Source organism: Scaptodrosophila lebanonensis, unplaced genomic scaffold (assembly GCF_003285725.1).
Source record: "Scaptodrosophila lebanonensis strain 11010-0011.00,11010-0021.00 unplaced genomic scaffold, SlebRS2 tig00000001-arrow-pilon, whole genome shotgun sequence".
NCBI classification, from domain to species: Eukaryota; Metazoa; Arthropoda; class Insecta; order Diptera; family Drosophilidae; genus Scaptodrosophila; species Scaptodrosophila lebanonensis.
In genome coordinates, this window is record NW_022060529.1 from 8,480,794 (window position 1) to 8,505,042 (window position 24,249).

General features: G+C 40.0%; 1 protein-coding gene across 1 annotated transcript in view; it reads right to left on the reverse strand.

The window, feature by feature from the left end:
• Positions 1 to 2,360: 2,360 nt before the first annotated feature.
• Positions 2,361 to 24,249, reverse strand: part of LOC115625692 (5-hydroxytryptamine receptor 2A) — an 80,043-nt gene continuing 58,154 nt past the window's right edge. The window contains exons 6-11 of the mRNA XM_030520836.1: positions 22,820 to 23,009; positions 22,189 to 22,326; positions 11,930 to 12,127; positions 5,003 to 5,882; positions 4,134 to 4,260; positions 2,361 to 3,144 (exon numbers count right to left, since the gene is read on the reverse strand). Coding sequence (XP_030376696.1) covers positions 4,157 to 4,260; positions 5,003 to 5,882; positions 11,930 to 12,127; positions 22,189 to 22,326; positions 22,820 to 23,009 — 1,510 coding nt within the window. The 3' untranslated portion in view covers positions 2,361 to 3,144; positions 4,134 to 4,156. The remainder of the gene's footprint in view (positions 3,145 to 4,133; positions 4,261 to 5,002; positions 5,883 to 11,929; positions 12,128 to 22,188; positions 22,327 to 22,819; positions 23,010 to 24,249) is intronic.

Here is a 24,249-nt window from a genome sequence, read left to right on the forward strand (position 1 = left end):
AATATTTTTTGTTCTTAACAAATAATCCGTCCAAAATCATATTGGAAAACGTTGTGTTTTGCTAAAAAGAACAAAAGATTCTATCGGAATTTGCATTTAAGATAAATCTGGCTTTTCATGAGTGCGGCGGCGGAAACAACCATGGAAAACAGTTGCTTCACATTGTTGTGGCTATAAACGGCCATTCTTCTCGCATCTGAGAATTAGGGCAATCAATATTTGATTGTTGATATGGAGAAGCTGCCAATTTGTGAAATTTGTTATGGAGGAAGTGGAATTTGAAATCCCAGCAGGCGACTGTTCAAAAATATTTGTCTTGATTTCTTAAAGCTAACTTTACAGTTAATGTGTTGGCGGACTTGCGCAATACAGGCAAAATATCTTACAGGACACTGATTGATTGTCTTAGAACATAACAATCTTTTTTTTTTTTTGAAGCTGGCACATCGAATTGGAAGGAAAAATGCATACATATGTATGCATATACATACATACATATATTAAAAACCCCAACGGCACTTCACTGCACTCAGCATCAGATAAAGCATAAACCTTGGGCTGACCGGACTGAGTAAACTATCTTCGCTCCTTCTTCGGATTCCTCAAGCTTCAACTATGTATGTTCAGCTAAGCAATAATTACTAGTATTATAACAAACAACGGGCGACGTGACCGCAGGATACAAATAAATATATTTGTATGTGTGTGTACGGAATGCGCATTGAAGAAAACATCTGTGTTTCAATGCTGCCAGTTCGGATCTGAAATCTACGGTGTGGCAGCACTGTTTTTATATTTGAAAGTTCTTACAGGACACTGCTTGATTGGCTTAGAACACAAACATTTTTTGGAAATGGCACAGCGAAGAAGAAAAAATGTGCATATATACGATGTATATAAAAAAACCTTTAGTGGCTCTTTCCTGCACTCTATATGAAATGAAACATAATCCGTTGGCTCTCCAATCTGAGTAAACTATCGGATACATATATATATACATATGTTTGTGTGTAGGGAATGCAGAAAACATATGTGTTTTAATGCAGCCAGTTCGGATCTAAAATGTATAGTGTGGCAGCACGGTTTTCACATTTGACGCCAACATAAGCTAGGGACGAAAGTGAATTCTCACAGTTCTCTGTATATAAGTTGTGTTTGAAATATATAATTTGAAATAAATATGTAAAGCATTACGGGTGGATACTCTCTGAATTGAAATTTAATTAAATAGTTATTACGTTTAAATACCCTGTAGCAAATACTTGTATGCAATTGTAAGCATTTCGGGTAGAGGAATTCGAACAGAGTTATCCCAATTTGCTAGAACTCTTAAAAATAAATAATTATTTAGTAGAGATATGTAATTATTTATTTATTTAAGGCACTCAATAAAATGGGATATTCACAAAACGCGGTAAAGAATATAATAAAAGACATTGGAGAAGAAATTGTTTGAAAGTTGAATTTTTATTTAATTTGCAGCCAATTAATGTAACTGTATTTTAAGAGTAGCGTTTGATGTTTTTGAAATTTCATAATCGGCTTAATGCATATAATATTTGTATATCAAGCAACAATTCTTTTTCAATGCGCGCCAATTTGTTTTTTGAATCAAATTATGAAATAAATACCAAAAGGAAATCAAATTACAAATTTTTTTGATGTGTATGTGTGTGTTCGAATTATTGCTTGATATAGATTATATGTATTTCTATTGCTATTATAGCTATTTCGTTATTATTTTTCTGTATTTTGTTATATTAGACATTGATCCATAAACCTTTAACAGGCTAACTTATAGAGTCTGACCACGAGTTGCTAATGGTAGGCTTTTGATTTAAGTTCTCCGAGGCTTAAAGAGTTTTCAGAAAGATAGTAAAACATGTTGCTTCTTATAATTTTATATCTTGTGAGTGTTTCCTTTTTCTGGGTTTCTTTTTAAATATTTTTGTTTAAGCTTAAGTACTTAAATAGCATTTTAACTAACATACATATGTATACGTGTGTTTTTGTTTCGATTTTTGTTGTTGCTTTGCTAATTAAGTTTACCCATATTTCCCGAATGTAGCGTGCTCCTCAGAAATAAGTACACGTTTTAACATTATGCATTTACCATAATAGGTCTAAAGCATATTCTACTAGTTATTTATGCGCCGTATTCAAAGAAATCCTTACCAATTTGCTAGCTTCAATCGTATTCGTACAATAATTTTAAATAGTTCGGTTTTTGCTTTGCTGCCTAACAATAAGTTTAAATTTCATTTAAACACATATATACTATAGATCTATATACGAGTATATATTATTTGAATTTTACAATGGTTGTTCCAACACTTACTCTAATAATTCTTATAGCTTTCATTTTTAAATACTCAACAATGACAATTAAATTAAATACAAGTACGGGGCCGCCTTTTTATACATTTAATGCTCGTATATAGCGCTATATCATAGTTCGAGTACTCGCTTCAGTTGCAACGATTCCAATTATAAGACCCCACCCACGCCTGTTTCCCAAAAAGCAGCTGAGAGCTCTAACACCTAATATACTTGAATGTACCTACGTGTGTATCCTTCAATATATTTATGTACCTTTTGCATTTGTATGTACTGGTATGTAATCATTTATACATTTAAATTGAAAACACGAAAAATCGTTTGAAATAGACTGTTAACCCTAGTGTTATTTTGATTACTTGTATTGTTGGTGGATTCGCCATTTTATTTTGGTTACTAATCTACGCGTATGATCTACAACATATATAGTAGGTTTTCTTCGCCTTCTCACAAAACAGTCTCCTCGAGCTGGCTCTGGCACTGGCCTATCCTTATTCTTCGCAGAGCCAGCATTTACAAATTTAGTTACAGCTTACCATCTAGTATCATTACAATTCTAATTATTTGTATTGCCGATTACTTAATTGCTATACATATTTACTTTAACTATAACTGTAACTATAACCTATTTACAACTGACAATGGGCTTAAGTATTTAAGGAAAATCGTTACGCTCCTAATTTTTACATGATCGTATATGCTGTTATTCTCAGGGAGTCCTCAAATCCTCATTTGGTATTCAAAACGTCCCACTCCAAATGATTAATGCCGAAGAGACAAAGCGACCGACCGTCTTAGCAGAAGCGCCTGCAAAATATGTTTTGGTGTTGAAATTTCATTAGTAACTTGCAAAACTGTGAGAACTGGCAAAAGAAAAGTTCCATTCAGCAAAACTCATTCATTACAAACGCAAAGCGGCAAACTGAAATTTCAAATTAATGTTACTTAATTTAACTTTTATGTTGCCTTTGGAAATGAATGAATGGCGCAGATTTAACTGCTGCCACACACAGACGCGACCCCTCAAGTCGCACCGAGCAGTATCAGATTCGAATTGTGCTCCGTTTAAGGCTCCAAATGAAATGCAAGTGGAACTACAGGAAGCTGTTGCAATGTAGCAATGTAGCGAAACTTCTGTGCCTCCTTGCTTTGTAGATAAGTCTCGTATTATGCCCAGCTTTGGGGTGCCAAGTGTTGTTCAACTCTCAACACTTGAGTGGACGTTGGTTGTTGCAGGTTCGACAAACTGCTTTTTAATAGTTTCTCCATGCAGATGACAGGCAGCGATAAGATGCTGATAAAACTTTCATTCTAGCCATTAATTCGTATGGGTTGCAGCTAAAGATTAGCTTCGACTCAAACACACAGTCATAGACACAGAAATAAGTATGTCTGCATACGAAATTTGGTGCACTTTTGTGATTTAAAGAAGGTTTAGAAATATGCTGTCGTGCTGCCTGCTGGTTGTTGGCTGTGAGCATGTTGTTCATGAAATGCAAAGCGTTGCAATATCAATTTCGGACGCACTTACTTCTGGTATTGGAAAATTGAAACTTGTGCAAAAACCAACATCAAAAGAAATGGGAAAAGAAATGCAATTGCGTGCTTGTGACTCAATTTACAGAAGGCCATAATAAGAATATTACCAATGAAAACAACACAGCCAATAACAAAAGTAACAAATAACAATACTAATCAAATAAAAACAATTTCAATTTCAGTCGCAACTGCCAACGAAACCATTTTCAAGACAAGCATCCTAAGCGGCTTTATTGTTTTGCAAAACTTTTGCTCACCTTCGCCTCTTCGCATGCACTATCTAGAGCTTCCCACTGCGATAGTGCACGGGCCGGTGTCCGCCAAAGAGGATGCGCTTGAAAGCCTGTCGAAACTCTGGACTGAATATGGTGTATATGACTGGATCTGAAAGATACAAAAAAGTGTCTTAGTAAAGGATTATATTAGTGAATGGGCTAACCACAAACTTGAAAATTGATCTTCAAGTGCATTATGGTATACAAGTAGTACGCCGATTTTAATGAAACAACAGAATATGCAGAGGTATTATAAAATCGATATAGTGGGTGAAGTTGTTTCTACAGCATTTTCCAAAGCAGTTCTATAACAATTTGCGCCTATTAGTAAAACTTAGTCAGGGAATATGTCAAAACCAATATACTTGTATACCAAATTCATTTTAGATATCCCAATAGACACAAAAGTTGTGGTTGCTAAAAGAATTTTGGATACTAAATTTTTAAGTCCGCATTCGTTTGAATTTTATTTAGAATATTACCAAAATCCTATTAAATAATCAAGCCAAATGAATTTAGATAGGAATTTTTATCTTGCGTAAACTATTATACATATATCAGAGACAGACAAACTCTAAATGCGTTTTTTATTACGCATTACAAAAAATATCAATAGAATAGTACGAGTTCATCTTACTTTTGATCTTGTTCGGATCGGAATAAGAACGAAATTGTTACAGACTGACGGAGCGTCTTACTTCCTAATTAAATGGGCTCTTTGTATAAATTTTCAGCCATCGCGTACAGGATACAAAAACAAAAAAGTATGTATATTAATTTGCTTTCAGTTGAACCGTTTGACCATTGTCTGTGGCAGGACATTACAAAGTCTAACATTAAATAACACTTACTTAGCGTAGAGTTGAAGTAGCCCAGCCAGAGGAAGAGCGAGGCAACGCTGTCGCTAATCTGGCATGCAGCGCACAGTGGCATGGTTAGGGCCATGACGAAGAAGGGTAGCCAGCAGACGACAAAGGCTCCAGTGATGATGGCCAGTGTTTTGGCCGCCTTGCGTTCGCGCTTCGCCTCGAGTGTCTCCTTGCGTTTGTTCACCTTCTGCATGGGATTCGCAATGCTGGACAACTGCTGCGTTGGTGCTTGCGAATGGGCTCCCTGTCCCGGCTGCTGTTGCTTGGTGCGTGGCTCCGGCGTCACCGAACCGGAGGCATTGGTCGAACTGCACAGCGGATGCGCCTGGTTGCAGCTTGTCAGTGTACTTGTTTTTGTTGTCATTGGCCCGGCAACCTGGGGTGGTGCACTGGCGGGCGATGTGGGTGTTTGTGGCGAGATTGCTGATATTGATGTAATGGTTGTGGCATTCGATGTGCTGGCACCGCCTCCGCCACATCCACCACCACTTTTGCTTGATTTTTGTAGTTGCTGCACTTGTTCAAGCTGCTGTTGCAGTTGCGGATCCTCGAGCACCTCGGTGCCGCCATTGGCTTTGGCATCCAGCGCACCATCGTCCGTGGCCTGCGCTGTTGTGGTGGCTGCTGCTTCTGCAGCTGCCAATGTTGTGGTTGCGGCTACCATCTCGTCGCTCTCTCCCTCAGGCACCTCATTGGTGTGGTTGGGCTCGACAACAGTTGCTGCTTTGCCAGTGCCACCACCACCACCACCACCACTTGCCTTTTGCTGTTTGGCATTGGAATTGGCGCTGACATGTTGTTGATTCGCCAATGCCACCAGGTGGGACACGGTAGCTATTTGGCTGCCCGAGGTGCCGGGTGCCTGAAAAGAATGTACAAATAGAGGCTTATATAATTAATGGGCATTAGACAATTAGGCAATCAGTCAATCAGCCGGAAAGTGCTCCAGTGCTGGCTCCAAGTTAAAATTCATCTGGCAAATTAGCATTTTAAATCAGGGCTGGCCACACGCTCACACACACAAATCATACAAATTGCATTCATAAATTTATTTAGTGCCGTGTCTGTTAACCGCATCACGGACAGACAGAGTGAGTGAGCGGGAGGGTGAGATCGGCAGACCATGAACCATGGACCATGGCATATTTTATTCTTTCAGTAGTCAATTTTCATGGGTTTTTTACACCACAGTTGAGGTTATAAATTTTGTAAATAAATAAAATCAGAGCGTAAATATTTATTTTCGTTAAGCTCGTTGCGCATTTACGCGTTACGGCTACGGCTATGGCTACGGCTCCGACTACGGCTATGGCTATGGCTAAGCGGAGGCGACTGCTTGTCCCGCCCGCACCGCCATTACGATGATAATTTTATGTTGCGCCCAAAAGCAGACAACAAAAACAAAAAAGCAAAAGCCAAAACGAGATAAACCGCTCATTGGCGCTTATCCATACCCTGCAGAAGGCAACCACGAACGAATTGAGACCCACGAGCCGTCTAAAGGGCTATCATTTGTCAGTTTCTGAATATTTAACGAGCACGCCAACCACGCTATGTGATGGTAGTGGGGTTGGTGGTGTTGATGGTGATGGTCGGTCATGTCTTACTCATCCTTTAAGGCAAAGAAATAGCGCCGTTAAAATTCATATAATCGCATGTAATTTGGCTACTGGGTAGGGTAGGTGATACAAAACTGCGGCCTGCACGCCCAAATAGTCGAGAGCGCAGACGGACTGCGAACAGCGTTCATGTCTTGAACACATTATAGAAGCGTAAAGCGCTAGAATCAACTTTATGTGTTATAAATTTTGTCTACAGTCGCGCAGGTGTTACGACTTTGGCTTCCACTTCCTTTTCGACGTTGACTTCGAATTCGACTTGAGGCCCAATTTAATGGGCGTTGCTTGGGCCCTGCTGCCGTTGAGCAACCAAATGAGTTTTATTACTTTGATTTCGTGTGTATAGCTGCTAGTTATAGGCATGTAATTTATGCTTCATTTCGCAGCTTCAAGCTGTGCTTTGTGGGCGTTAATCAAACTGTCGTGTATATAAATAAATACACAACAGCAAAATTAACTAGCCATGTGTGGTGTGTGGAGTGTGGGTGTTGGTCGGTTGTTTCTGCTTGTGTGTGCACAGGAAGACATACAATGCATTTTTAATTTTCTCTCCTTACAAGAATCGCCCGAGGGCTTCGATCCAAAGCAACATGTAAAATTGGATAGCCATCTGCCGATGGCTATGCAGCTTACAAAGCATTGTGTCCCCAACAAATGTAACCTATTGTCATATATGTGTAAGTATGTGTGTGCGTGTGTGTCCAATGCAAACAACTGCAGCAGCAATGACAGTTTTTTGTGCAGGTTTCTTTGAGCATGGAGCGGTTATACGTATAGTATGAGCACAATGCTAGGAGCAAAGCAAAGCAACTGCGAGGAAAACCCAAAAGTGCAGGAGCACCAAGTGCATTTGTCTCTTATAACAAAATCTACAGCAATACTTGTAAATAACTGGAAATTGTGAAATTTTTAAAAGTAATATGAAATACTATATGTGTCCCTCATTTTCGATCTTTCAACACATGTTGCACTTTGGCCCCATGGAGATGTCTGCTTCAACAGGGCCAAGGAAAGCAAATGTGCACTCGCAGGTTACAAAAGTGTTTGTTTTAAAATGTGTAAAGTGTTATTCATCGGGCAACAGTTTTTACACATTATAATAATACAGTTATAATTATAATCCATAAATGTTACCAATACTCCAATTTTGCAGAGACAACTTGTCTATATTGTGCGTATATTTTGTATATACATATATAAACAGAACCAAATAGTAATGCTTAATAAGAGCAGAAAATATGCTTTATTTTAAATTCAAATTTCTTAAGGTGTTCATTCTTTTGTTATTAGCTGCTCCAAACGATCTGATCTACTAGTAGTAATTCAAAAATTAGGGAATATGCAATCAAAAAATAGCTAATGAAAACTAAAAAGAATTCCCGGGTGTAAACACAGAAAGATGTTTTTGATATAAGAAAAATATAATATTGTTAAATCGATGAAAAAAATATATTCAAGTAATGCACTCAGGCAATTGCAATTGAAAATGTAATAATAATGTATTATGTACGCAATTCATTTATGTAATATGATAGCTCCCAATGTATGGAACTAATATATATGAGTACATAGGTATGTACAAGTATAAGTGCTTAGTTCGTTTAAATTTGTATTTTATTTTCCGATCTCTGTATTTCACTCGGCTTGGGGAATTGGTACCCGGCCATACTTCATGATGTCAAGCAAACAAAACGCATACGCCATGTAGGTCCAACAAACAAACAAAGAAACTGCAGCTTGCTCATATTTAATTCATGCATAACCATGAGCTTGGCAGCATTTGAGAAACAAACATTTTAACGGCAGGGTCGGCCAACAAAAACGAATAAAAGCTATTCGTACGCATATAGAAAATGCAAAATAAATAAAGTGTAACAAATACATGCACATGTAGCGCTCCCACCAAACTAATATTTTATGTATGTGACCGGGCGCTTGTGTGTGTGTGTTTTTTTTTTGTGTGCGTAAAACACAATCACACTTGTGGAAACAAACACACATATACACACACCTATACGCCCACTCATTCGCATACGTATTTGTACACACGCAGCGTGCATTTAAGTGAAATGTATATTTGTTGCAATTTATTTCTGATGCCTCTTGTACACCCATTGACTCGTTGTTTTTGTTTCGAATTTGTTTCAGTTTCTGTTTTTTGTATTTTCAGTTTTTTGTTTGTGTGTGTGGTCAAGCTTGCGTCTTTATGTTGAAGAATAAAATTGCTCACCAGTTGCCCCTTCATATATACTCGTATATAATATATAATACATATATACATATATTTGCTTTTGGCTATACCCTCTCCAATATCCAAAAACCAGTATCCAGTGTGTGCATGTGTTTGTTTATTTACTGGCTGTCCATTTCTCCACTTATTCACACACATACGCGCGCACACAGGAAACTATGGTGAAAGAGAAGGCTTGCCAAAGTAAATATTTAATCTTTATGCCTGTCGCATATTTACGCAAAGATTGTGCGACGCCAATGCGTGGAAAGCTAAACAAACCAACAAAACACCCCCCCCCCCCCCCCCCCAAAAAAAAAAGGAAAAGCAAAATAAATAATAATAAACAGAGTTAGCCAGGCCAGCGAAATTGTAGCCAAGCGAATGGAAACGAAAGCTGTTAGCTATAAGCCATCAACATATTTTCTTCAATTACTCAAGCGTATTGAGTGCCTTGTTAGGGAAGGCTCTCATACCCATACCAAAAACGACCATGGTCCATGGCCTTGCTAGCCAATGCTTTTCATTTGTGCTTTGTTTCATTTTACCTACGCTGGCTGGTCCATTTTGCATGGTCGTTTGTGCGCTCGCGTATCCTTGTCACAGCTTATATTTGACTTTCCTATTACTTAACCTGCACGAACCTGGCGATTTGACTCTTCACTTTCAGGCACTCTGCATGTATGTGTGTGTGTGTGTGTGTGTGTGTGTGTGTGTGTGTGTGAGAGGGTCTGCGTCTGTTTGTATGCCCGACCTTTGAAGCCTTGAATAGAACCTATTCCCTGCCTAGCTACGTGTTGGCTTGTTTGTTCTAGCGTTTGCCATCTATGGCCTTGCAGGATTCGCCATCCAGCCATTCAGTTAACTTCTGTGCCGACTGGCATCTAACTTCTCCTGTTGGGTTTTTGGCTTTTTGCTGGCTACTCGACTTTGGCACCTTTTCAATGCAAACAAACGCACCAACCATTTATTTCGATTTGCGCTCTTTTATGGTTTCGTGTTGGATTCCATTTCGGCATCCATGGTCATGACCCTCCCAGGCCATGCCGTGCCATACCATGCCCTGCAATTCCGTTGCTTAACGCTAAATTTAATGTGTTATTATTGAATGTTTGCCCTCTTGTGTGTATTTTTTAGTCGTAAAAACCTGAAATTGAAGTACATAAAATGCGGCTAAATAAAAATTTGCCAGCACTGTTGTCGTCACTGCTGCAGAGGCTGTTGTTATTATTGCTGTCAGCAGCGAACAAAATCAAGAAACATAAATATATGCAATAAACAAAAACTGGCATGCGTTCAGGCTCTGACTGTGCCTTCGCCTTCGCCCTTGCCTGTAGCTATGGCTGTGCCTCAGAGCTCCTACAGCTGAGTCTGTCCTGCATTTTATCGCAAACATTTTGTTGAGTAGGTAATTTGGTGGATTGTCGACGCTCCGACTCAAGCGTCGACCTGGGCTTTGAGCCACCTAGGCACTGCCGAATGTTTGGCTACGTGCTCCAAATGCCTGCCAGCGACTTATTTATATGCATTTAAGCTGTTTAGTCGCATGAAATTGCAATAAACGTGGAATGTTGACTTCTTTGTCGGCTACTGAATTTGCTTCTGTTCTTGCTGCTGCTCGTATCGGGGTTCATTTTCAATTGATGACAGCACGGCGTATACGCAATTTATGTGCACAACCAGGCGGCTGTCTGATAAGCGCAGCAAGTGGCTTACTTGGGAATTCCGTTAACGATAACGAAATGAAAACAAACGGGCATATGTTACGCTCTACCTGCTTAATACTAAGCGAATCTTGCTCTAAGCATAATTAGAAAATGTAAGGCTCAACGTAGTTAAAATTATTGTTTGTGTGTAAAACACCCTACAAATATGCAAATGGGCCCCATTTAAAATGTTTGTTTCCTATATTTTCTTAAGCATATTTTACAGCATAGCTATAATCTGGCCAACTAGTTGAATCACATTCTACTACAACTTACTTGATTTATTATTTCGTAAATTATTTTTTTTACTATTTATATTTTGACTTCTGAGAGATAAGCTTATTTAGCCTCTAAATATAGCCTCTATATACAAATGATTGAAGTACAAAGTGTAGAGGTCATAATATATGTTTCGAATCAATTTTGAGGCCTGATCCGAAATTTGAAAAAATTAATAGTTAAGTAGGAAAGAAAATCTTCTATTGTATTCATTGAAATGCTAAAAAATATCTCTTAATATTTAATATTAATAAATCTGTGTACGATTCAGTGTTTTTAAAAACCAATATCCGATCAGCTCAATATCGTTATAAGTTGGTAAATATTCCAAATTTTGATCTGTACATTACTTAAACAAAATTATTATCATTACTTTGAATAACTAGTTACAATCATTTTATCGAAACGAGATTTGGTAATCTTATATACAAGTATGTCTTAAGAAGATCAACATATTCAGTAAACTATCTTGTTCATACATAGTTTTGTTTTTGCAGAAGTCTTTGCAGTATGAAAGTTAATGCTCAATATCTGCAACTTTCGAAGAAACAACGTTCACAACCCTTTCGTAATAAAGCGTTGCCTTTGGACTACATACAAGTATACATATAAATGAAAATATATAAATACAAATGTGTTGAAATATATCTCGACTAGAAGCAAGAGACCAAAGTTGAATTTATTTCATATTTGTCCAATTGGTCAAATATAGCCCGTTCGGTAAAGAGTATATGCATGTATTAAGGCCGCTGGCTGGCCGTTGCTGACAGACTTGGGAAAAGGGCTCGGCACAAAACGTGATTACAATCAAAAATGAGCGCCCGCACGAAAAGTGCCTAGGCATCGTGTCAAAACTTATTTTTAGATGCGCCACTATCTTCGTTTTTATATGCGTGAGTGTATGTGTGTGTCTGCGTGTGCATGCGGATGTGGGGGAAAGTGTGTGTTGTTTGTGTATTTGGCAATGTGTTCATGGACCAACTTCAGATCGTTGGGCACATGTCAGGCGTTATGAAATTTGCTTAAAATGTGTAACTCGTAGTGAGAGGATGTTGTTCGGTGTGTTGGCACTTACCTCGATGCCTGCACGACTCTTGCTGTCCACATTCGAGCTACTGAACTCGGTGTCCTCGACGGTATTCACCGTATTGGTCGAGTGACCCTCGACGAGACCCAACGCTGTGCCAGCGTGCTTGTTCTTTGCCGCTGAGAATCTGCCAAGACGTTGCCGCAAGCGATTAAGTTTTGTGTCCTGCGTTGTGTTCGCATCGGGCTGATGAGCAAGGCAGGCAAAAGAAGAGAGAAGAAGAAGTGGAAATAGGAAAAAGAAAAGCGGTTTAGTATGGTGTTCTTTTTGCGGTCGATTTAAAGCGCAAAGCGATTTCCGCAGCCGACCACAGAGCTACACTTTGCTGCATAATAAAATTAAATTCATAGTTTTGCGAGAGCATTTAAATGAATAACAAAAGCGGCATTTGCATTTTTTGACGGCGGCTGTGTCGCTCACGCTTCAATAAATCGCAATTTGTACGCATATCAGAGTTGAACCAAACTGTTGCCTTTTAATATGCATATGTAAGTGGGTCACTGCCTTGTCTCGACTGCTCCACGGCATCAACAAAATTCGGTGTCTATGGGTAAGGATGTGGCTGCCACTTGCAGCCCAGCTCAAGTTGAGTTGGGGCAACAGCACCAGCAACATCGGGAGCAACAAAAACTGCAAAAAGTGTGCTGCTGAAAATACATTTTTCGTTTGACTAGCCACCATGCAATAACAAAAAAGAAGAAAAAAAAACGAGCTGGGCTTCTTTGATTTTTCGCCAACCATGCATCCTTTTCTTCTTCGCCTTTGGCTTTGGTTTTGGTTTTGTTGTCATTGCTTTCAATCCCACCAAATTAAAGTAATTGAGTAGTCAACCTTTTCCTTGGCTCTGCGCTCCCGCTGCCCCCTTCGCCACCTCAATATTGACCCTTTTGGAAAGTCGATATTGCTTTAAATAAATAAAATTATGTTGATTTTGCGTTCGTGTGCGGAAATTTGCCGATAAGTGTGGCAAAAAGGGTTTCGAGTGTTGCATATTTTGTTACGCGTCGTAAAACTTAAGCCCAAAACTTGTCTACGGGCCCAAAAATTGTGAGAATATTTGCGCAAATAGTATTAAATGGATTTGCAGCTACGCATATGACCTTCATTTGTGGGCCACCCGTCAACCATGCACAGCTCTTTGGCTTCTACATACATACGACCTCATTAAATATTCAAAAAAAAAAAACAAAAAAAAATAGGACGAAAAAAAGGAAGCAGAGTTCAAGTTTAATTAGGTGTCACACAAATGTCAACGCAAATGCCCGAAGCGCAATTAGCAAGTGCACAAAGTCAAGGCTGTCCAGATTAGTGGGATTAGTAGCCATTGAATTGCCAATGTGTCTGTGCTTGTGTCTGTGTGCGTGCGTGTGAGACTTTGTGTGTATTTGTAGAGTGTTGGCACTGCTTTGTCGTCAAAATCATAAAAATATTCAACGTAGGTTTAGAAGAGGCGCCAATGCTTGCAAACTGTCTTGTACAGGCAAAGCAACATTTTTCCTACAATTGCTAATTAAATTACAACACTGTATAGTTGGCCTTGTCAACTTGCAAATGCCTCGTCCTCTTCCCCTCCCTCTCCATCTGTCATATGTTGGGTAAAAACTGCCTTCGGAATATGCGGGTAATCAGCTTCCAGCCTGCAAGTCTCTCCATTGTGTTCGCCCATGAAACATGCGTGAGTTATGGACCTAGATTGCTAATTTGAATAGCTCATGAGGATATCGTTTTATTTTATCGAATATGCTCTACTTGTCTTGCCTGTCTTTGTCCCTCTCTGCTTGCCTCCTTCTGCATTTGTCTGTTTTGGCCAGACATGTTTGTCTGTATTTGATTGCATTGACGCTTTGGAACAAGACACTAATTACGCTACACAATTGACAAAATTATTTATAATCTTTTGTTTTGTGTTGACAGGCAAAACTGTCAATGTGTAGAGAATCATTAAAAAATAAAAAATATTGAGAGCTGGGTTCATGTACTTGTAAGGATTTATTATAGACCAGAAGGGAACTCGTGAGAGAGGAAAACATAATAATTGATATTGAGATAAACGCAGTTATTCTGAAGAAAAATAAGAAGCCACAAAACGAATACAAGTATAATTGATAATTATCTATAGATATTGAATACAATTATGAAGAACATATTTACGCTTTAAATAATAATATAATTTGAAAAAAGTACATTTTTTTCATTTATAAATATTGAAATGGTTTTGTTTTCATAATGTTCGAGTAGGTGTGTGTGTGCGTGTGCGTGTGAGTGTTTTTGTGATATACAAAACTAAATTACTTGGTACAGTAATGTAATGTTCTTTAAATATACAGGAAACTAGGCTCAAGGAGTCGGCTCGTGTGAAGCAATAGTGTAGCATACTTTTCAGCAGTTCCTTTAACCACTTGGCTAAATGTGTATTTTATGTAGATGCGATGTGAGAGTGTGCGTGTGTGTTTCTCTGTATATGTACATTTTTGTGAGTGTTGGGCTAAACGATGCTTGGCCCTAGTCATTTGCCACTTGGGCTAATTTATGTAAATTGTTTTCTTATTTAATTGTTTTTCTTTGCTCTGCGACATCTGTGTGCGCTTGTGTGTGTTGAACAGATACGAGTATGTATCGGTGACATTGTGTGTATGTGTAGCTAATAATGCCTTTTCATGCGATTTATGCTGCGTTGTTGTCACACATGCTGGGCAGCATTTAAGTGGGTGATCAAGTTCGGCCTCTTCATGCCGTCTTTTCTTCTGGCAAGAGGGCATCGCAAAGAAAAACAGAATATAAGAACAAAAATAAATACGAATAGAAATGCGAACACACAACTTGACAATGTGTGGCACATATGGCGCGTAGGCAAAATATGCTACATTCTGTTTGTCATATGCCTATGAAATATCTCCAATATCTTGAGCAATCATTTTGAGCTTTGTGCCTATTTTGTTGCTCGCTTGCAAATGTAATTCTAACGCTCAAGTGGTCAAGGTTTCCACTTAGGTGCACAGTCGGCCGCACTGGGATACCACTTCATACATTATGTTCATATATAAATACATATACATATCTGTTTGTATGTTCGTTGTAGTCATTGCTCTTAAGATGCTTGTCTCGTCTATGCTTAAGCTTTGGGGCGTCTGAGCATACACGCACTTATCCAGGAGCTGTGGGCGTGTGCTTTAGTTTTTCGACAGAGACACTTAGAAGACAGATGGCATCATTTAATGTAACATTACATATTATTTATGGCTGTAAACATGACTCCGATACGTACATGCATCATAGCCTATCATACAATAATTAATTGCCCTAGCACCGACCATCAGCCTGCATAATGCCAATAGCTAAATTACAGTTAATACCTGTATGCTCAATTTGCTTAATTACCTTTTCGGGTATCGTGTTATAATAATTGACAAATCAATGCACCTTCCGAAGTTTCTACACAGTGAGTTGTACTATATATGGGAAATTCTGCACGTGCGCGACGTTAATCTATCGAACATGTACATACATATATCAAATGTATATACACGTATATATGTATAAGTACTAATGAATTATGCTGTCACTGGCAATTAAACTGAAAAAAAATGACTTAAGTTGCAGCGAAAACAGTTGTGATTTAAGCGTTAAAAATTAATTAATTAATTTTAAGGTTTTGTTGTGTGTGTGTGTGTGTGTGTGTGTGTGTGTGAGGTAATATTCTTGAAAACCCATGGCAAAGCTATATATTCTCCTGACTTAATAATACATTTCTACAGAAATGCTTTAATTATATATTACTTTGCAGTTTACTGGACACAACAAACTTTTAGATGTTTTGCATGATTGCGGTGCAAATCAATTAAAATTACACAGTTCAGTGGCATTTGGTAATCAATGTCTAATTAGAGAGTTTTGTTGCCAGGTCGTCTTCTTCTTCTCTTGACTGGTCTTCAAACCCGTTATCGGGCTATGACCTGACGTAACACAGCTCTCCACGCGCCTCTGCTTCGCGCGCGTCGCTTCCAGTTGGTCACTCCGCAGGTAGTAAGTGCGTTCTCTACCTGGTCCTTCCAACGTAGGCAAGGCCTCCCCCGTCGTCGTCTCCCCCCAACATCCGCATCGAGAACTTTTTTCGCTGGGGCGTCTTCTTCCATACGCACGACATGACCTAGCCAGCTTAGCCGCTGGATGTTTATTCGCTTGACTATGTCAATGTCAGCGTAGAGCTCGTACAGTTCGCTGTTCCATCGTATGCGGTAGTCGTCGCCAACGCGTATGGGACCGAAGATCTTCCGAAGCATCTTTCTCTCAAACACTGCAAGAGCTGCTGCATCAGTCTGCGATATCACCCATGCTTCTGCACCATAAAGCAGCACGGGGAGGATGAGCGTCTTGTAGAGCGTTAGCTTGGTTTTTCGGGAAAGGTCTCTGCTACTCAATTGCCTACTGAGGCTGAAGTAGCATCGATTGGCTAGAGTTAATCTCCATTTGATTTCTTGGCTGACATCGTTGGTTGCTGTGACGGTGGTGCCAAGATACATAAAATCTTTCACCATTTCGAAAGTATAGTTTTCCACCGCGATCTGGGAGTCTGGTTGCCGCGTGTCCCTGCTAGAGGAAAACATATACTTAGTTTTGCTCTCATTTATCACCAAACCCACTTTTGCAGCTTCCTTCTCAATAGCCGCAAATGCTCCGGTGACGCCTCTCCTGGTACGGCTGATAATGTCTATATCATCAGCGTACGCAAGAAGCTGAACGCTTTTAAAAAAGATCGTTCCGCCTCGGTGTACACCAGCTTTGCGCACCACACTCTCCAGCAGGAAGTTGAAGAGATAGCACGAGAGGGCATCGCCTTGCCTGAAACCTCGAACGGTATCAAAGGGTTCGGAGAGGTCCTTTCCTACCTTGACGGAGCTACGAGTGTTGCTCAACGTCATTCTGCAAAGTCGCACTAGCTTTGCAGGGATACCGAACTCAGACAGTGCGGCATATACACGTTCCCTCCTCGGGCTATCGAATGCTGCTTTATAATCGACGAAAAGATGGTGGGTATCGATTTGAAACTCATGAGTTTTCTCCAGGATTTGGCGTAGCGTGAATATCTGGTCAGTGGTGGATTTACCAGGCATAAAGCCGCACTGATAAGGCCCAATCAGTGCTATCGCAAATGGCTTTAGCTTATCACACACTACGCTTGATATGACCTTATATGCGACGGAAAGAAGGCTGATTCCACGATAGTTGGTGCAGACCGTGGGATCACCTTTTTTTAGGACGGGACATAGGACACCGAGATTCCAATCATCAGGCATGCTTTCAGTTAGCCATATTTTGCAGATGAGCTGGTGCATGCACCCTACCAACTCATCGCCGCCTGCCTTAAACAGCTCCGCAGGCAGCCCATCTGCTCCCGCAGATTTGTTGTTTTTGAGCCGCTGGATGGCTGTTTCGACTTCGTCATGGCTAGGTGACGGTACTTCAATACCATCGTCGGCGATCGGTTCTGTGGGGTCATCTCCGCTGGCGGAATTGTTAACATCTTCGCCTGATAGAAGATTGGAGAAATGTTCCCTCCACAGTCTCAGTGCCGCTTGCCCGTCCACCACCAGATTTCCTTCCGAGTTCTTACAGGCTGACGCTGCGGGCTTAAAACCTTGTGTTAGACGCTTCACCTTCTGGAAAAATTTCCTAGCGTCGTTCCTGTCTCTACAAAGCTCCATCTCCTCTCGCTCTCGCTTTTCTTGCTCTCTCTTCTTGCGTCTAAAAAGCCGCCTCTCCTCCCTCTTCTTCTCCCGATATACATCATGCACAGCGCGCGTTGTCGCCGTCTGCAGGGTTCTTTTGTACGCGGCATTCTTCGCTGCAGTGGCTTCGCGGCACTCCTCGTCGTACCATTGGTTTCTCGGTAGCGGCTGTTGGAAACCAATGACATCTTCTGCGGCTGTGTGCAGTGAGAGGGAAATATGTGCCCAAAGTCCGCTACCAGTATCGGTTTCCGAGAACGGTTGAGAAAGCAGCTCAGAGAGTTGAGCGGAGTAAGCTTCGGCCGTCTGTTGTGCTAGCAGCTTTCCGACGTCTAGTTTTCGCTGCGTGTTGGGGCGTACATTTTTCGCCATGCATAATCGCATGCGGACCTTGGCTGCAACAAGTTGGTGGTCCGAATCAATATTCACACCACGGAACGTACGCACGTCCAGCACACTGGATGCATGCCTTCCATCTATCACAACATGGTCTATTTGATTTTTTGTCATTCGATCGGGTGACTGCCAGGTAGCTTTGTGGATATCAAGGTGTTCAAATCTGGTGCTACTCACCACCATGTTTCGTGCTGCGGCGAAGTCAATTAGCCTCAGTCCATTGTTGGATGTTGTCTCGTGGAGGCTGAATTGTCCGACTGTCGGGGCAAAGACGCGCTCTCTTCCAACCTTGGCATTAAAATCGCCAAGAACAATTTTAATGTCATGAGAGGGGCAGCGGTCATAGACTGTCTCCAGTCTCGCATAGAACTCGTCCTTGGTAATCTCGTCTTTGTCCTCCGTCGGAGCGTGGACGCAAATCAGGCTTATGTTGAAAAATCTCGCCTTGACACGGATGGTTGCCAGCCGTTCGTTCACAGGTGTGAACCTAGAGACACAGTTACGCAATCTCTTGCTGACCGCAAAACCGCATCCAAATTCGCGTCTTTCTGCATGGCAGCTGTAGTAGATGTCAAAGGCTGCTCTTTGGGAGCAACCCTGACCTGTCCATCGCATTTCCTGGATGGCGGTGATGTCAGCTCTTACTTTATTGAGAGCATCCGCCAATTGGATAGTAGCACCTCCTCTGTTAAGGGTCCGGACATTCCAGGTGCATATCCTTAAATCGTGGTCCTTTGAACGTTTGCTAGGGTCGTCAACTTTTGGGTGTTCCTTATCCGAGGCTGTTGTTTTGTCCTTCACTGGGAGTAAAAAATTTTCATGTGGTGGGTCCCAAGCCCTACGCACAAAAGCGCTGCACACATTTGCTCACTTACCATTTCCGGATGGAGCCGGAAAGCTACCCAGAGAGCACCGCGGAGAGGTCGTGTGTCAACTTGATGATGGCAGAGACAAAGATCACTCTGGCCATTTCCACGTTAATGGCAGTCAGAAGCTTTACATTGTTCTACCAAAATCCGAGCCAGGTCGTCTGGCAAATTAAATTTCCACCATTTTCATTAGGTTGTGCAATTTTAATTATTGGCTTAGGCACAAAACATGCACTACAATTGTCTAGTGCATTATTTAGTAATTACGTAAAAGGTCGCGACCGTTATCAATTATTAACATAAAATATACTGCATACTTTCGCCATTGAAGGTCGGAACAAATACTTTTATATTTGGCTATTGAATGTTATCAGATGTTTGACAATTAAGTGAAATTTATGTGCTGCCAAATGATAACAAATTTTGCTAACAATATTTGCATTCAACAAGAATTTGTTTATATAAAAACGAAATAAAAAAACGCTGAGCTTGTGTTCAACTCAAAGCAGCAGGCGAGCAAGTGAATGCCTTTATTTCGCTTTAGCTGTCGTTGTTGTTATTGCTGTTGTTGGTATTGGTATTGGTATGAACCCTCGTCAAGTTTAAGAAAAACAATTTTCAATTTGAAAGCGTTTAGTTAAAAAAGAGAAAATGTGGCTTGTGTGTGAGTGTGAGTGAGTCTGTATATTCAGAGGGGGTAAATATATTTTAAATCAACAAGCAGGCCAGCAAGTGAGTGGCATTAAATGGATGCGTATAGTGCTGTGTGGTTGCTGACATGCGACTACACACACACATACACACACAAGTGAATACACATATATACGACATGGGCTGGACATGTGCACATGTAGCCTTATGCTGGCAAATAGTGGACAACTTGTCTTGTTTACGCATTGAATTTGTGATTCCAATGACTTTCTGTTCAGGCGACAAACGTTGCCAGTTAGGCAAGGGCACGCCCATGTATATACATATATGTATATATATATACCTTTGTATGTACATACAGTGAATGTACATATGTGCCTATGTTTGTGAGTGTCTGTAGGTAAGCAGCAAAGTGGTTGGAAACATTTTTACGTCAAATGGTCATTTTCAATTTAGTCAAAGTACTAAGCTTAAGCTAAGTAGCAGGTTATATGCCAGCGGGACAAGAGCGAAATGTAAAGCTCAAGAAAGAAATGAAAGACGCACACGCCAGATACACACTCACACACACACTTATTTAGTCCTTCACACGCACATGGACAAAGAAATTGCAACTTAGCTGGGCAGTGCGGTCCGATGCCAAAAACAGCTGCGCATTACCACCGCACAGTCGAATTGGCTGCTGGCTGAACAGCAGAAGTATATAGTTCGTATTTTTGCTTTGCCTGCCACATTTCAGTTGTCCTTGGCACTGTTGCTTTTTTCAGTTTTCACTCTTGATGTGTTGCTTGACCCAAATTGTTGTTTTCGTTCCTGCCTTTACTTCTGTTTAGGCTGTTGTTTTATCCTTGTGCTGTTTTGTGGATTGCGCCCAGATTATTTATTTATTTAATGTCTACTTGTATACTTATTTTGCAGCGTTTGTGGCCATTGCCTTTAAAGCCAGCCGGCTAGCAAGTAAACGAACCGAAAACGTCTACATTGGCATTTTAATTATTCAAGCTTTAACAATACGCAAATCTGTTAAATTTCAAGCGCCATGTCTTTAAACTGTGTGCGAACTTTTGCTAATTTCAGGCACCTTTCTCTTCTAATGCTACATAGCACATGGTCGTAGCTCCAGAAAAAACTGTTTAAAACGCGCATGTTTAAGGTATGAATTCCAAAGCAGAATGTGCAATGCAACGAAGATGAACAGAAGGTAAAAAAAATTAAAATTTAAATAGCAATATATAATGCAGTAAGAAGCTAAGACTGGTTTTGTATTCATGAAACAGTTTATTCTACCCGGTGAAAATAAATTTGTAATTCAACATTTTTTAATCTAAAAAGCTAAGTAAGGAGCGAATTTAAAAACCCAGGTGGACAGGTCGTAGAGAGAATAAAAATTACATATTAAGAAGCATAAGACTGCCGAAGGATTGTGGAAATGGTCATTAGATCATTACCAGAGAAGACAGGGGAGACATATTTTTAGAAAAAATTAGAAAAACACAGAAAATATGGAGCCAACACACAAATCTTATAATAATATTCAATTAATATGTTTTTTAAGTTTTCGTATTAAAAATAGTTAATACAAAAAACTGGTTGCCAATATTTTCTTATTTACTAACAGATCCATTTAAAATTTATCGCGATATAATATTGTTTTGAAATACTATTATGTAATCTCGAAATTAATTCTAAACTGAATACTCTTTTATAACTCGTATGGATATAATGGATTAACTTTCTATGTTCTTTTCATTTTGTGTAATGTTCGTTTATAATTTTGTTAGACTTTTTACCCCTTTGTCCTTGAAGCACAATCCCCGTGACATTTATCCAATATTAAGCAGCAGCTTATTAAACTAAGCATGTTAAATCGATGTGGGTAAGAGCCGTGTAGCATGACCTGCTTAGTTATGTATGCGCAGCGTCCAGTTCCTTGTTCCCAGGACATGTAATTATGTTTAGTTTTTGGCTTTGGTCGTCTGCTGTGTGGTCTTGTGTTGATTTTGTGCTTGCTAACGCTTTTAACTGGATTAAACTGCATAATTGCAAGGTCAGAAATCTATTGTTGTTGCTGCTGTTCCTGCTAGTGTTGTGGCCTGTCGTGTTGTGCACAGTGCGGGTAGCTTTGCGGCAACCAAAAGGTCAAATGGCAATTTCACTAATAATGCAATGCTATGCAATCAGGCGTGGGAATGTGTCTGTGTGTTTAAATGTAAGTATGTGCGAGTATGTTGCATGAATAGGCAGGCATGAATGCGCAACTAACTATGTACACATCCGGCTGCCCACACATGCCTCTGGCTAGATGAAAGTTAAGGCCTGTGGCATGCAACAAGCTCCGTCAATTGTGCGTCAAATGCAATACCGCAGCCCATCGGTAGAAATCCCACACACACACATATACACACATACACATGGGCATACTCGTACATACAAGCTAACATCGTTGCTGCTGCGCTTTCCAATTACGCTCAACTCACGCTTCAATTGTGCAGCTGCCGCATTTCAATTCACGGCGTTCAATCATTTTCACCGTTTTGCATTTTAAAGCCACTCAAGCGAACACAATGAACGCATACACACACACACACCCAACTGATTGACTCACCTGATTATTGTTGGCCGTTACATCGACCGGTCGTGGACGCCGGCGGTGAATGCGTTTGCGAGCCGTCTGATAGATTTTCCAATAAAGCGCCAATATAACTAGCAGTGGCACGTAGAATGTGCAACAAGTGGCAAAGACCTGCAAATTCACAAAAAGGCCAATGGGCATGAGTACAAGGAAAGACCACTCACATTCACTTTAATCTAAACGCAACTGTGTGAATAATTGTATTGGGTACACTCGAACAATTTGAAATACCTATTTGTATTTTTACAAAGAAAACAAATTCAAGCTAGTCAGTAATTGCATTCCATTTAATATATTTTAGTTCTTATTTACTTTGTTTTAAATTTGTGAAATTAGATAAAAAAAATGAAGATAATGTGGACATTATTACAAAATAAAATAGTTATAGCTGACATTTAAAGCTTTTTATACTTCACTGATCCGCCTCAGAATGTAAATATTTCAAGTAAATAATTTAAGAAACGCCCATAGATAATTATTTGATGATAATATTTTTGAGGAGGAGGTAGATAAATATAGATACAAAAAATACATTTACATCAATCGCATATTGCATTCCAGTTATATAGAAATTTGGACAGCGGTAGGTCCTGCGAAAACTCACCTGATACGCCACATCCTGCGAAACCATACACTTTTGCTGCTCAATGCGCTGCAAGTAGTCCGGATCCTTCCAACCAAACTGTGGAGCCAGTGACACAATCACGGCCGCCGTCCAGACACAAAATATCATAAGGAAAACCCGATTACTGGTACGTGAGTGAATATAATCGATGTTGGTGACAGCCCAGTAGCTGTAAAAGTAGCAAGAAAAGGAAACAACATTGGCCGAGTGGAGTTGAGTGATTTGGTTTCAATTGAAGGGAAAAAATGTTTTAAAAAGACAAATGGTATTATTAGCTATATCAAATTTCTGTGGCGACGGCGCACCATTGGTGGTGGCGTTGGCGGCTCATTCATGGACAAAAAAAAAAAAAAATGTAAATGAAGTGCAACATACATTTGCGCATAGAAACGTGGCACACATACATTCATACATGTATATATTTGGCAAACAATGCCTGCCCTCACAGACAAACAAAGCTGCACTATACCCTCCGACACACACACACACACACTCACATGCACAAAAAGTGATTGTACAATGACAAAGCAAAGTGCCGTGTTCGATATTCGGTTTCCGTCCTCTCTCACACACCTTCCCAATGCTGCTAAACATTTTGTTGCAATTTTTGTTGTTGTTTTTTTGATATTCCAACCATGTTTTTTATGTTGTTTGCCCAACGTTTTGTCTTTCTCGCCCTCACTGTGCATCTGTGTGTATATATGTATGTGTGTTGGTGTGTGTGTGTGTTAGCAAAGCGAGGTATTTTTCAAATTTCCATTTTTATTCCTTTAGCGCGCACTAGTTTCCACTTTTATGCTGCCGGGAGGCTTTTGTCGTTGGCGCTACTATTGTGCCGTCGAGTTTAGTTCAACGTGCAGAAACGAGTTTTCAACTGTTACAGGCATGTAATGCACACACACACACACACACATAAGCGTTTCGTGTGTGGGTGTGTGTGTGTGTGTGTTTGTCTGAGTCAGTCAATGTTAATCGCTTGTTGCCGGCCTAATGCCATTGTTCTCAGTCCTCATGCCATGCAATGCGTCAGCATTTACTTTTATTTACACAACTGGGTAGTACAATAGTTGAATTTTTGTGGGAGGCTTAACAATCAGTACTAAGCAATTTAAGCTCCAATTTGAATGTTGTTTCTAAACAGCCTCACATTAAGAAGTTGTTGAGTTTTTCATTTAATTGGTATTGAAACATAAATCCGTTTCGGTCTGTCATAAACAATTTCGTTTTGAGCACTTCGGCTTCATTATATCTTTTGCTCCTTGAAATGACAATGAGTTTGTGCCTTTATAGTTGTCTATAATTAAGGCACAAGCCGCACATTCCAAAATTCGACAAGCATGTACTTTACACACACAGACAATATTACAACTTTCCTTTTGTTGTGCTATCAAATATGCATGACAAAGTTT